Raw genomic sequence first — 15264 nt, forward strand, 5'->3', positions numbered from 1 at the left:
AGGATCAAACCCCACAGTTTAAGGGCTCAGTCCCAAAGGAGTGTCCTCCTCACCTTTAGACACCAATTTCAAGGCCAGGGTGTTTATTACCCGTGCTTCTTACCAAGTGGCTATAAAGCAGAGCATCTCATGACCCCCACCATGGGTTCCCTTAATTTGCTAAAGCAGCTCACAGAACTCAGAAAAACACTTTCCTTACTGAATTATAAAAGAATATGACTCAGGAACAGCCAGGTAAAAGAGATGCGTAGGGCAAGGTATATGGGAAGGGGCAGCAGCTTCTGTGCCTTCCAGATACAGGGCTGTCCTCGCATCTCCGTGTGGTCACCCACCCAGAAGTCCTCTGAACCCTCTTTTGGGCTTTCTCGAGGCTTCATTCTATGGCTGTGATTGATTTGATCGTTGGCCATTGATGAATGATTGGACCTCTAACCTCTCCCGTTCTCAAAGGGGTGGGGGCTGAAAGTTCTAAATCTCTAATTGGTAGTTGGTTCCCCTGACAACTAGCGCCCTTTCTTAGGGGCTTTTCTCAAAAGTCACCTCATTGACATAAACTCAGGTCTGGTTTAAAGAGGCTTGTTATGAATAACAAAACACATTTTATTGCTCTTTTTTTTTTTTTTAAAGATTTTATTTATTCGATTATTTATTTATTTATTTATTTATTTATTTATTTATTTATTATGCGAGAAGGAACACAAGCAGGGGGAGTGGGAGAGGGAGAAGCAGCCTTCCTGCCCAGCAGGGAGCCCGATGCTGGGGCTCGGTGCCAGGGCTCAATGCCAGGGCTCGATGCGCGGCTCGATCCCAGGACCCTGGAATCAGGGCCGGAGTCAAAGGCAGATGCTTAACCAATGAACCACCCAGGCACCCCACACTTTATCTCTTTTATCACACAGAAAATCCCAAGGGTTTTAGCTCTGTGCCAGGAACCTTGGAAGAAGACTGAAATAGGTATTTCTTGCTGTAAATCACAATATCACAGGAAGTATTATTGAGTAAGTTGTAGTGATGAAAAGAAAAGCAGGTATATTTCAGAAAAATGAAGAAAATAAAAGTGAATCTAGGAAGAAAATGGGAACAGAGAACCCACCCCATTCCCCAGGCAGGACCTCAACAAGCAGGTAGGAGTGCTCCTAGTTTTGGTGACTGAAATGGCAATGTTGCTTTCCTTTAGGAGGAGAAGACTTAAAATTTCATATTTGCTAAAAAGATTTGAGTGGCCATGGGCGCCTGGGTGGCTCAGTGGGTTAAGCCGCTGCCTTCGGCTCAGGTCATGATCTCAGGGTTCTGGGATCGAGTCCCACATCCGGCTCTCTGCTCAAGCAGGGAGCCTGCTTCCCTCTCTCTCTCGCTCTGCCTGCCTCTCTATCTACTTGTGATCTCTCTGTCAAATAAATAAATAAAATCTTTAAAAAAAAAAAAAAAAAGATTTGAGTGGCCGTAAGGGAAGTACTAGGTTTGGTGGGTTAATTAGAAGGAGACAGAAACAAAGGAGTTCATGGAGTGTAATTTTACATAGAACTAGGTTTCTTGAATTATTCTTTACTGTAAATGTTTATGGTTACTGGTCAGGTTGTGAGATCTCACAGGATTAGATAATAGCCTGTTTTGGCAGCCTCCCTTGTCTTTACAAATCAAGATTCTGAATGTGTGTTGAATGACATTTGCCTGCAATCCTGGGACCAGCCTAGACAGGGCTTGTGTCTTCTGCCCCTCCACTGCCTCAGACCCGTGCACTCACTTGCCGTGTCCATTCCTCTGTGAGACTGCATACCCTGGCCCTCCAGCTAATGCTCACATACCCAGAGCCAGAAGAGTAGAAAGAGCCTGATGTGAAGGAACCCCCATGAGTTCCTGTTCACTGCAGGACCCCTCCTGAGGCCTCACCAGCCCCTGGAGAAGGCCTCAGTCCCTTGGTCGGCTTTCCTCTTCACCTAGCTGCTGCCACCCCCCTTCCTGGAGGAAATACCCAAGAGCTGGCTGCGAGCTGGCAGAGATGAGTGAGGACAGTCCAAAGTGCTCCAGGCTGGGGGCGCCTGGGTGGCTCATAGTCTTAATGTGTCGATGCAGATAACAGCAAATAGATATGCACACAGAAACATACAGGGAAAATACATCTTTTTATTCCCTTATGCATATCTCTAAACAGAATACCTCTTCGTTACATACTGGCTCTTAGTTTGAAAGAATAATAGTACAGGTATAACAAATGTTATACCTGATTGTTCTTTCATGAGTGTTTTGCTTACAGGAAAGCCTTGCGTGGTGTGTAGACTTCCTTTCTCCACGGTAGTTGTGATCTCCCCTGTGCCCGTTGGTGTTGTCACCCTTAAAGTCATCTCAGGGTTTGCAGCTGGTGTCTGGGGGCTGGTGGCAGAAGAGCTGTCCAGGGAAAGAAAGCAGGAAGAGTTTGGGGGGAAAGAATCAACTGTCATTTGCGCAAACATACTGGCATTTTTGATGCCCTCAGCCCTGTAGTCACCATGCTGTTCCTGGCTTGGCTTGGCTTTTTTTTTTTTTTTTTTTTAATATTTATTTATTTATTTGAGAGATAGAAAGTGCATGTGAGCAGGGGAAGAGGGAGAGAGAGCAAAACCTCAACCAGACTGCACCGAGCACAGAGCCCAACACAAGGCTCGATCCCAGAACCCCGAGATCATCATGACCTGAGCTGAAATCAAGAGTCGGACGCTCAACAGACTGAGCCACCCAGGTGCCCCTTGACTTGGCACTTTTATGTGGAGAGTAGCAACTGCTTCTTCAGCAAATACACAGGAGGGATTGTCTACTGTGCACCAGGCACTGAGAACACAACGGAGAGCAAAACAAAGATCCTGCCTTCATCCAGCTTAGCCTCTAGGTGGGAAAATAGGCACAAAAACCCAAAACAACAACAACAACAACAAAACACGTGCAAAGGTAATGTCAGGTAGTGGGGGTTGCTGTGAAGCAAAATGAAGGATAAGGGAAGAGAGAGAAAGAGGAAAGGATGGGACTCTTGAGCAAAGTTTGCGAGAGCCACAGCCGTGTGAATTCCAGGGGCAAGTATGCTCCAGATAGAGCATTAGTTCATTCGCCACTGGGTCAGGGTGGGCTGTCCCTCAGAGGACACTTGGCAGTGTCTGGAATTATTTTCAGTTGTCACAAAAATGACATTCCCCAGTTTTTTCCATGCTAGGGATAGGGTAAGAGGAGTCTTCCTCATTGAGAAGAACTTGACTGTTAACCCCAGAGGGCCCAGAATGGTTTGAAGGAGCAGGTTTGAACTTGCGTGCTAGGAAGTTAGAATTTTACTGACTCACTGTATATTTGGAGGACAAATTTTTGCGATCTCTGAAGACCTCGGTTTCCCTCTCTGCTTTTTTTTGTTTGTTTTTAAGATTTTATTTATTTATTTGACAGACAGAGATCACAAGTAGGCAGAGAGGCAGGCAGAGAGAGAGAGGGAAGCAGGCTCCCCGCTGAGCAGAGAGCCCGATGCAGGGTTCCATTCCAGGACCCCGAGATCATGACCCAAGCCGAAGGCAGAGGCTCAACCCACTGAGCCACCCAGGCGCCCCTCCCCCTCTGCTTCTGACCAGTGTCCCAACCTTCCTATCCCACACACGTACACCCATGGTGGGATGGTGTTTCTTGCAGGAAGTATAGAACAGTAGGTAACCAGACTCAGGCCCCAGCTCATGAAGACATAAGTTTGCAGGAGCACAAAGCTCTTCGATTGGTCTGATTTTCAGTTCAAATTTATTTGGAGAAGGCAGAATCTTGGTGTTTCTCTCCTCATAGCCTGTCAGGTTGTATTTCAGTCCTGCAACGGAACAGAAGTGTGGCTGTTCAAAAGCTCCCCTCTGCTGCCCCATTCGTGCTTTCCTGCAGCTCTTCGTCTCTCAGAAGTCATCCTAGGAGGAAGAGGTTGCCCTCTTTTCGCTTTAACAAGAAAAACAGTGAAGATTTGAAAACGTATTCCAAACAGTATGATCCGAGAGGCTGTGGTTACTGCACCTCCCGCCAGTGCTGCTGGCATCTCTACAAGACCAGGGATGCTGCTGACAATGCACAGCCTCGAGTAGGAACCCCCTCTCCCCCGCCACAACAGTGACATCTCCGGCTCCAAATGTCAATAATGTTGATGCGGAGAAACCCTGAGGTGGTGGGAACTGGCTTGTGCCAAGACATGAGGCAGGAGCTGTGCTCAGAATTTCTGAGGAACAGGAAGAAAGCAGGGTGAGGGGAGGATAGGAGCTGAGCTCAGAGAACAGTCAGGGCCCAGATCATGCAGGGTATTGGAGGACAGAACGAAGACTGTGGATTTTCCTCTGATCGCAGTGAAAAGCCACTGGACAATTTTGAGTAGGGGAGTGCAGTAACCTGATTTCTGTTTTATAATAATGCGTTTCCTGTGTGGAAAGTAGACTCTAGGGGAGAGAGGAGATGCTGCTGGTTGCCTCCCAAAATCCAGTCTCCCCCTTCTTCCTTAGCAACAGAACTCCAGGTTTGTTTCTGTTTTGTTTTGTTTTGTTTTCAGGCATACTGTGCCCGGAAAAGGGAGTATACTCCCAGCCTTCCTTACATCCAGGGGTCACTTGAATAAGTTCTGGTCTGTGAAGATGTAACTAAAGGTTTGGGATGAGTCTGCTGCCCCAGCTTGCTGCTCTCTAGGATGCAGGCGGATGGCCGAAGGTCATTTAGCCCTTTGACCTATGAGGCGGTGAAGAATGTCAGCCTGGTAAAAGGATGCAGAGCAGAAAGTTTCCGTGTGGTACCCGGGAGTCCCCATCCCGGCTCTGGACGGCCGAACCCTAGGTTTATTTTTTACCTTAGAAAAAAGAAAGAAGTAAACATCACTCTTGCTTAAGCCACTGCATGTGTTGTTGTTGTGTATAGACAGACCTAATCCTAATTGAGTGGGACAGGAAGATCAGTTAAGAGGCTATTATAGTAATGGTCATAGCTCGGAACAGAATGCTAGCAGAGGAGGTGACTGGAAGCGGTTGGACTCGTTTTTCAGTGTATGGCTCAGAGGCATTAGGTGTATTCACACTGGCCTGCAGCCCTCAGCGCCATCCATCTCCAGAACGTCCTCATCTTCCCAAGCTGAAACCCTGCTCCTTTAAGCAATACCCTCCATTCCACCCTCCTCCCAACCCCAGGAAACCACCTTTTTTCTACCTTCTGTCTCTATCAGTTCGCCTGTTCTCGGTACCTCGTATCGGAGGCATGTACAGTATTTGTCTCTCTGTCCTGGCTGCTCTCATTTACCTTTATGTCTTTAAGGCTCACCTATGCTGCAGTAAGTGTCAGCGCTTCCCTCCTTTTTAAGGCTGATTGATATTCTAGCAGTTTTATTTGAACGTAGCACTATGGGACACTGTGTGTGCATGAGAGAGAGAGGGGTCGACGATGACTCCGGGATTTACCACATGAGCACCTGGACCACTGGTCGTGCCCTTTACTGAAATGGGGCCAGAGTAGGTTGGAATAATGGGTCTGCAGTGCCTGTTAGACCTCCCAGGGGCAATGTCAAGTAGACAGTCGGATATACAGATTTGGAGTTCAAGGCTGAGGTCCAGACAGGAGATAGGAACTTGGGAACAGTTGAGTCAACAGATGGTATTTAAAGCTGTAAAACTGGACCACGTCATCAAGGGAGTGAATATAACTAGGGAACCAGAGGGAGAATCGAAGGACGAGTGAGCCCTGGGGCACTCCAGTATTTAGAGGGAAGAGGTAACCCGGGAGCCGCTGGAGAGTGAGGTAGAGATAGAGCAAGTGCAGTATCTTGGAAGCCAAGAGAAGCAGGTGTTTCAGGAAGGGGGGGAGGGGCCCCCTGTCTCAGATGCTGCTGGAAGGAGGTGGAAGACTCCCTTCCCCACCTCAGCCCAAGACTTGCCACAGCGCTCACGAGTAGGAATACCACGTGCATGACAGAGCCTGTCAGTCACACGGGCAATGTGAACGCCAGCTCAGTCAATGAGCACAGAGGAGGCCTGGCCTGCCACATCACCTAGGATGCGGAGCGCTTCTGCTCAGTGTTGTACAGTGGAGATGATGTTGATGGAGTGGATTTCCACTTGTGAGTTCCCCATTTGTCTTTTTAATCATTTCTTCCATTGAGATAGGGTTGTTTTGAGTTTTTTTTTTTTTTTTTAAGATTTATTTATTTGAGAGAGAGAGACAGCATGAGCAAGGGGGACAGAGGGAGGAGAGAGAATCTCAAGCAGACTCCACACTGAGCGCAGAGCCCGACCCAGAACCCCAAAATCCTGACCCGAGCTGAAACCAAGAGTCGAGTCCTTAACCGACTGAGCCCCCCAGGTGCCTCCAGTTGAGATAGTTTAGTATTTTCTTCTTCTTCTTCTTCTTTTTTTTTTTTTTTTAAAGATTTTATTTATTTATTTGACAGACAGAGATCACAGGCAGGCAGAGAGGCAGGCAGAGAGAGAAGGAGGAAGCAGGCTCCCTGCTGAGCAGAGAGCCCAATGCAGGGCTGGATTCCAGGACCCTGAGACCATGACCTGAGCGGAAGGCAGAGGCTTTAACCCACTGAGCCATCCAGGCACCCCTAGTATTTTCTTCTTAAGTCAGTGCCTTAACCACTCAGATGTCCTAGTGATAATATTTTCTTCTTGATTGAAGTGACAACTTTTTTTCTTAAAGATTCTATTTGTTTATTTGTTGAGGGTGGGGGGGAGTGTGTGCACAAGCAGGGAGAGTGGCAGAAATAAGGAGAAATGGGCTCCCCGCTGAGCAGGGAGCCCGATGCGGGATTCGATCCCAGGACCCTGGGATCTGACCTGAGCTAAAGTCAGATGCTTAGCCACCCAGGCACCCCTGAAGTGTTAACTTTTAAAGAAAAATACACTCCGATCAACAAAAAGAATTTTCTGAATTCTGATAGGCTCCCAGGCCATAAGCTTATCTGGGTAACTTAAATATATTTTATCTCTGCCTGTAAAAACCCATAATATTACTTTGCTTTATTTATGGAGGAAACTTGCATTTTCAATGGGAAAAACTACCAGAAGAGCAGAGTCCTTTGTTTACCATAATTAATGTGGACTTAGTTACCTTGAGTAGCCTTTCACGTTTTCATGTCCTGAGTGACATTTTATAATTATCCTTATTAGTTATGTTAAGATTTATAGCAATGTATGGTGCCTGGGGATAGCAATGTACAGTTGGTTAAGCAACTGCCTTTGGTTCAGGTCGTGATCCTGGAGTCCCAGGACTGAGTCCTGCATCAGGCTCCCTGTTCAGGAGGACCCTCTGACCCTCCCCCTTCTCATGCTTTCTCTCTCTCTCTCTCTTTCTCTCATTCTCTCTCTCTCTCAAATAAATAAATAAAATCTTTAAAAAAAAGATTTATAGCAATGTAGCTAAAATATAAAACTTCCTATGTGTGTTGGCATCGTATTAAATTGTTGATGTATTTTCTTTTGGAAAGCAGGCTATAAAAGAGAGTATATAAATATAATCTAGTTTTTGCAAAAAAAATAATCCATCTATAGGTACAAATGTAGGCTGTAGAGGAAACATGTAATCAGTGGTTATATCTATTTAGTGATATTTAGTAGATTTTTATTTAGCTGATATATTTTTCCCCTAATTTGTTTGCAGTGATTATGTATTACTGTTGTAAAAGAGTTTGTGCACCAGAGTGCTCAGCCCATGAAGTAGGAGTTCTGAAACTGTCTCTGTTGATATTTTCACCAGCAGGCAAGGGCAGTGTGTCCAGAGGCAGAATATATATAAAATCTTGTGTGAATAATTAGCATTTGGTGTTGGTTCAACCACCCTTGGGCATGCATTAGCTTTTTTTCCCTTTCCTCGTTCTCTCTCCTATATATAGCATGGCAGCTTGCTCTAGGTTAATACTGACTGCAAAGAGATCTTTGTTGTTTTGTTAGTTGCCTGTTTTAAAATTTTTAAATATTTAAACACTCAACTGTAATTGGTTTTAGGTCAGACTATACATAGTTTCAGTAGGTTTGTTTTTTACATTTTTATACTGTAATCTAATCTTTGCAGAGCACTTTCCGTAGCCTGGCCATGGTCCACTGCATTCTCTATTTCTCTGGAGACACATTTAGGTCTCTATATCACATTCTGCTCTATTGGTTAGATCATTATGTAATAACTCTGGAATTATCATATGAACAAAAGAGCAAGGTTGAGGATACTTGGAACCAACTGTTGTGTTTAAGGTAAAAGTAAATATTGCAGAGAAAGAAATGATTGAATGACTTTGGAATTTCTAATAAAAACGGCCAATCCAGATCGACTCCATTTCATTCACTCTAGACTTTTAAACTGATCAGAAATAAATGTTAGAATTCCTGGAAATGTTTGACAGGGAGGTGTTTGTGACAGTTTTATTTGTTCTTCACTCCGGGGATGTGAGAAAGACAGATTGTTAAGTGAGGTTGGGTAGGAAATGAACCGGGTGAGACACTGTGTGTTTTAATGTGAAAATCACAAGGCATGTTGGGAGATGCAGTAGATTTGGGTATTCCATCATCCCAACACAGGCGTGTGTTCAGGGCTGAGTCAGGCCTTGCTTGGCCTCGAGCAGTCGTAACTAAAACCAAATTTTGAAATATGTCTAGGAAGGTAGAGTTCCATTGATCGTCAGCATCAGTGGGGGTGTAGAAAGCGTGGCCTTTTAGGATTCAAAATAGGGTGACCTTAAACTAAAATCTGCTTTAATTAGTAAAATGTAAACATCACCAAAAAGAAAAGGTTTTCTCGTTCTGTCCATCAGCACAACACCCTTAGCAGCAGATGTGGTATGTGTACATGGATGTGAGAACATGAACTCCTACCCTTTCCCGCCGCCATCAGGGAGTTCCAGAAAACAAGGTTTCCTTTTGGTAGGTCCTTAAAGGCTGATTATATCCAGAATGCTCCATGGACATTGAGAAGCAAGAGGGGCAAGGTCACTGATGGTCTCTGTTCACGAATTGGGCCTTGATGGGGAATTTAAGTCACACTGAAAGGTTTCTTTTAATGCAGAAGTCTGAAATTGTCTGAAATTCCATCAACTTGGGATGCTTTGGATAGAATAATCTTTTTTTTTTTTTTTTTAACGTTTTATTTATTTAAGTAATCTCTATGCCCAACCTGGGGCTCAAACTCACGACCCTGAGATCTAGCGTCTCACGCTTCTCCGACAGAGCCAGCCAGGCACCCCTAGATTAATCTTTTAAAAATGCAAATGTCAATTAATTCCACTTGCTTTATTCATAATTCTTAAATGAGACTGATGTGCTGAAGAACTGAACAGATGTTTTTGGATTTGGAATTCCTCAGTAGGTGGGAGAAGTTGCTCTTTCTCCCAAGCCCCTTGCACCCTCTCCCTGTTTCAAATTGCTGTTTCCAGCCAGTCTCAGCAGCTGCTCTCTGCTGTGGGAATCATTAAAGAGACTCCTGCTATCTAGGAGTGCCACAGGCTATCCCGCTTGAAACTTTTGTCCCAATCCCTTTTCTACAGCCAGAGAAGATGGAGCCATGCCTCTCAGTCTCCGTTCCCACCCTGGGTCCTGACACCATGTGGGAGAAGCACAGGGCTTCTCCCCTCTTCTTAGGAGCCACCACTATTGTGGCTGCATCCTGGATCATATCCTAGGGAGACAGTGGCCTGGTGGTTAGGAACACAGCTTTTGGAGTTGAACATATCTGGCGTCAGGTCTCTGCTCCACCTCCTATCACCTACATGGCATTGGAGCAGGCTTCTTTCTCGAAGCTTCAGTGTTACCATCTGTAAAATGGGTACATTTCTCTTACCCAGAGTTTCTTCCCTGCAAGTAAAGTGCTTGGTATGGGTTAAGCACTCAATAAACGGAAGCTGCTGTTAGAGCCGCAGGTGTCTGTCCGCTGACATTTTAAACTCCAGAGTCTCGTGCTCGCTTCGGCAGCACATATATTAAACTCCAGAGTCTCTGACCTCCCCACTCACCCGTTTCCTGAATCCCACAGTCCAGGCAGTGCTCTCCATGCGAAGGACAAAATACCTGCCCACGGTCCTGAGGTCGCATGCTTTCGAATTCACAGCGTTAGAGTCTGTATTTCCTTCCAGGTTGGTCAGGAAGCCCCAAGGACTGGCCCAGGTCTGGGTGGAGGCTGGTGGGGTCTGTTACAGGAGGAAATCTGGACTGTGACAGGAGATGGGTAGAGGCAGGCTGGAGGTTGAGCTGTGTCCTCTCTCAAGATATTTTGTTGCAGCTGTAATTGGGACTGATGCTGCATCTGTCCTGAGGAAGGGCGGGAAGAAGGGTCGGGAGAGATTGCTCAGCTCTGGTTCTCATCATTCCTTTTTTACAGGGAAGAAATTTAAATTAAATGACTCATCCAAGGCCGAACATGTAACAATGGTCCCCTGTGCCTCAGTCTTACTGTTTGTAAAATGGGAATGACTTCATACCTTTGTTCTGAGGATGAAATGAGGTGCTCCATGGTAGACCTTTAGCATAGGCGAAGTACACATGGAGTGTTCTGTGAAGGCCAGCTGCTGCTACGTACAATACGAAATATATGCTGTTCAGTCTGTTTCTGTCACGTGACTCTGGGTTGCTAGGATGCTTCCTCTGTGTCCCTCACCCTGCTCCAGCTGGCATAGATCATTCATGGGGGGGAGCTTTGAGGCAGGTATGAGTGGAAACCCAGGAGGTTTGGGTGGGAGTTCAGAATCTAACTGTTCTCCATAGAAGGCTGATGCTTTGGTGTGAGATTTGTGTGAGTTTATTTGTTTTAGTTTGGCCCTGGTGACTTCCACAGGGGAGAATCAGAGTGAACAAATGTTACCACTGAAACTTGCCTGACTTTCTCCAGGAAGCAGAGCTCTGACCAGTGGCGATGGAAAAGGACAGCATCTAAAATGTGTGCTGGGAGGTGAGAAGGCCCAACTCGAGTCTTACTTTTAGGTCCTTCAGGGGACAGGACTGGGCCAGAGGGTGGGCACTGGGGTCAGATTTTAATTCCTTGTAAAGGCAATGGAAACAGTTCCCCAACCTTTCCCACCTCCCCAAGGCAGTGCACCGAGTGCCAGCAGCAAGCGGGCCCTCTCAGCTGTGCTCCTACCACTTGAATACATTGCAAACTCAATAAAGTAATTTCTTGAGTAAGTAATCTACTGTGTGAACCAATGAAATATGATAGACCCTCCATGGAAAATATGGTGAATGTTATGGAACATGATAAAAGAGTTGCAGGTAGTTTTGTTATTGTTGTCAAATTTAGTATGGTCAAAACAACTAAAAATTTAAGAGAACTTGTCAGTAATCTGGAAGTTCTCTGCTCAAGTTGCTTTGCTTAGCGGAAGCCTGCTTCTCCTTCTCCCTCTGCTTGTCACTCCCCTTGCTTGTGTGCTCGCTTGCTCTCTCTCTCTCTCTCTCAAATAAATAAAATCTTAAAAAAAATCAGAGAATAGTTTTGGCCATTGCTAAGGGTGGCACTGCACATTTATATCTTAAAATATTAATGGTATATAGTATTTTTGGCATATAAATTGTTATAGTTACATAGTAACAGTATATATTAGCATAGTGTTATGTCTATAGTATTTTTTAAAAAGATTTTATTGATGTAGCTGAGCAGGAGAGAGAGAGCACAAGAGCAGGGAGGAACAGAGGGAGAAGGAGAAGCAGACTCAGCTGAGCAAGGATTCCCTGTGCGAGGCTCCATCCCAGGACACCAGGATCATGAGCCAAAGGCAGACGCTTAACTGACTGAGCCACCCAGACGCCCCTGTGTATAGTATCTGCTGATGGACAGCTCCATCAACCAACTAACTACTGATAGGTATCAGGAGAGTGAGTTTCGACTGTTGTGACAAATAGAGTCATCCAGTACATTTTGTTGACTCCTAGAAGACTGGTCTGTCAGCTTTGTTTCTTTGTTTCCTAAGACTGGAATTATGACATACAGCTATGTTAATAACACTGTTACCAAAATAACTTGTATCTTTGGATTCCATTTCTAAGAGAATTCTTATGGTCAAACTGACCTTTCAGATTTTCATTCGCATGGCTTTTACTGTGCCTTCTGAATCCTGTGTACACATAATTGGAACTGTGGGTTCTTGTTCGTTAGGAGCCCAAAGACAGCCAGGGTTAGGGTGAGCCAGAGTCCACCTGAGGGGAGTGGAGAACAGAAGTGAGGGGTGGTGGGAACTGAGAAGGCCCATTTGGAACTTGGGCTTTGCTATTCGGTTGCAACATTTTGGCTTGTAGACATGAGGCACCCAGGTGCAGACGTGAGAACAAAGATTGTGCTGAAGCAGGGTGACTGTCAAACTTGCTGTCATTTCACATTTCCGGGTTCTGTTACCTCCTGGTCACCCTGACGTTAATGGTGCTATGCTCATGCGGTGGCGACCCACACGATACCCCCCCCCGACTCTCTTGTTTTCACAGGTGTTGGGGCGATGTTTCTTGACAGTGGTGCAGGTCCATTTCCAGTTTTTGACCCAGGCCTTACAGAAGGTCCAGCCCGTGGCTCACTCCTGCTTTGCTGAGGTGGTTGTGCCAGAGAAGAAGAACAGCGGCGGCGGCGGCTTATCCGGCGTGAGCCACACGCCCGAGTTGGAGGAAGCTGTGCGCTCCTGGCGGGGCGCTGCCGAGGTAACCCTGACTTGGGGGAGATGGGTGTCCTGTGTTCAAATAGCGGAGGCTCCAGACGACCTTTGCCTGTTGGTTCCTAAAAGCAGTGTTTCATTTAGAGGTGTTAGTTTTAAATGTTATCATTCCCTCTTTCCTTCATTTGATGGTGAATGCTTCTGTGAAGGGGCCCGCTGGGTGCCGGGCGTGGACCAGGCACCTGGGTGACGGCTTCCACTCCTAGCCTCCAAGAGGAAAGGCCTACAAAAACGGGATGAAAGAGCTGTGATGGAGATGTACAGGAGCCCGGAGAAAAGGCCCTGTCTCCAACCAGGAGCAGTGCAGCAGAGCTTCAAGGAAGAGGGACCAGGGAGAAAAGGCCAGAGCCTCAGTCTGGAAAGACGGGCCAGAGCTGGCTGCAAGGGTCCGTGCTTGGCCAGGTGGCCAGGTGGGGTGTGGGCAGTGACAGCGCATTTCTTGTAGGCACTTTAATACTCTTTGGTATCCAGAGATGTCCTGCCCTGTTTCTCTGCTCTTTTCACAGCCAACTTCTTGGAAGAATTGTCCACCACACCTTTGAGTCATTTTAAAAAAGATTATTATGAAACACTTCCAACATTTTGGAAATGTCCCATTTACCCTCTGTCTTCCTTTAGCTTCATCAAGTGAATCTTAACTTTGCCAGTTGCTGCTTCGTGCCTTTTGTTTACTTGTTTTTAAGTAAGCTCCGTGCCCAACGTGGGGCTTGACCTCACAAACCCGAGATTAAGAGTCACGTGCTCTACTGAGTCAAACAGGTGCCCCTTTCATGCCTGTTATTTTTAACAGAAAAAAATATTATTTACAAATGCAGCTGAGTTCCCTTTGTACCTTTTTACTGTCTTACTCACATCCCTTCCTTTGTAGTGATAGCCTCTTTTGAATTAAGAGTTTGTGAGTCCTATGTATACTTTTGTATTTTTACTCTGTATGCATGTATCTATGGAGAACATTAGTAATTATTTTGCACAGTACAAAACTGTATATAAATGGCATCATTCCGCTCACTGAAATCTGGCTTCCGTTCCTGCACAAGAACAGGCTTTCTCTTCTCAGGGTCACTGGGGCCTTCTGTGTGGCCAAATCCAGGGAACCGTCTGGCTCCATCCAGCCCTCATGGCAACATGGGCCCTTGGAGACCCTTTCTTCCTGTGGTATCCCTGAACCAGGCGTTAACCTCCTGGGCCATCCTCTCCATCTACTTCGCTAGCTTCCCCTCTTCAACACAACTTATGAATGTATGTTTCTCAAGGCTCAGTTCTGAGCCCCCTTCCTCCTATAGGGTTGCCATCTAGCCTTGGACTTTAAAAACTGCCTGTGTGCCGGGGGCCCTCAAGTATGTGTGACCAGTCCACTTCTGGTCGCTGGAATACAGGAACTCCAGGCTCCTGTATTCAGCTGTTGCTTACCTCAGGTATCCTTATGGCTCAGTCTTAGCTTTCCCCACACCTCTGGTGCTCCCCAAATTTTCCCCATGCTAGCAAGTGCTGCCATCCCACACTGGGTCTTTCATGCTAAAAAACTTGAGACTTGCCTTCCTGTCTTTGCATCATATCTGCATCCAATCCATTAGCCTGAAGGTCCCACCCCCAAAGTATTATCCCAGATCTGTCCCTTTCTGTCACTCCCCTCTTTTAGGGAATCACTACTCTTCCCTGACACCTGCAGTAAATGAACTCCCTTCTCTCCTCCCTGTCTTATCATCCTTCATCACTCTCCATTTAGAAGTGGATGGTGTTGGCACGCCTGGGTGGCTCAGTGGGTTAAAGCCTCTGCCTTCAGCTTGGGTCATGAGCTCAGGGTCCTGAGATCGTGCCCAGCATCAGGCTCTCTGCTCAGCAGGGAGCCTGCTTCCTCCTCACTCTCTGCCTGCTGCTCTGCCTACTTGTGATCTCTGCCTGTCAAATAAATAAATAAAAATCTTTTTTAAAAAATGTATTAAAAAGAAAAGTGGATGGTGTTGCTGTTTCCTTAGGGTAAAGTATAGACCCTTCACCTTGACCTGCCTCGTCCCACAGTCTGGTTCCTGCCTTGCTCAGTAACCTTATCTGTGGCCACTGCCGCCTTTGCTCACTGGGTTCTGACTTCTTCGCTGACATGTCTGCTCATCCATCCCACACTTCTGCTGACCGCCTCCTCCTCTGTGAACTCATAACTGAAATGCTGATGTCTCAGTATCTGGGGTTTTCCTCCATTTTAAATGTCTTATATGTTTTAGTTTGGCCCCTGAGGCTATCAGCTCCAGGATGGTAGGGACCAGGCTGTGGGCTTGACTGCCTATCCAGTGACACCCAACACAGGACCTCGTGGGTTAAATAGTTAAGTGAAAGAGTCTTAGAAAGAGAGTCAGATGCTCTTAAACTGTGGACTGTTAGGGTTCAGGGACTGGATGAAATGGTAGTCATAGGTCATTTTTGGAGCTTTGGGAACTTTATAGCATTGTAGATGCTAATTACCATACTGAAATTTTGGTAAATATTACAACTCCTACGCTGGAAGAACAAAAGAAGAACAAAAAGCAGCTGTTAAAAACTGTCATTTGTTGCACAAATATTGTTGCAACAAAAATGGGCATGGAAAAATTGAAGGACAGTTCATTCTGAATTCTTCCTTCCATCTAAGAAATTAAATA

General features: G+C 46.0%; 1 protein-coding gene across 3 annotated transcripts in view; it reads left to right on the top strand.

Annotated features, from left to right (window-relative positions):
* The window catches only part of GARRE1 (granule associated Rac and RHOG effector 1), an 81169-nt gene that overhangs the window by 42155 nt on the left and 23750 nt on the right, over window positions 1-15264 (top strand). For all 3 annotated transcript variants that reach the window (XM_045987019.1, XM_045987020.1, XM_045987017.1), the window contains exon 3: window positions 12411-12617. In XM_045987019.1, the coding sequence (XP_045842975.1) occupies window positions 12411-12617 (207 nt within the window). The remainder of the gene's footprint in view (window positions 1-12410; window positions 12618-15264) is intronic.

The sequence above is a fragment of the Meles meles genome, chromosome 19, assembly GCF_922984935.1.
Source record: "Meles meles chromosome 19, mMelMel3.1 paternal haplotype, whole genome shotgun sequence".
NCBI lineage: Eukaryota > Metazoa > Chordata > Mammalia > Carnivora > Mustelidae > Meles > Meles meles.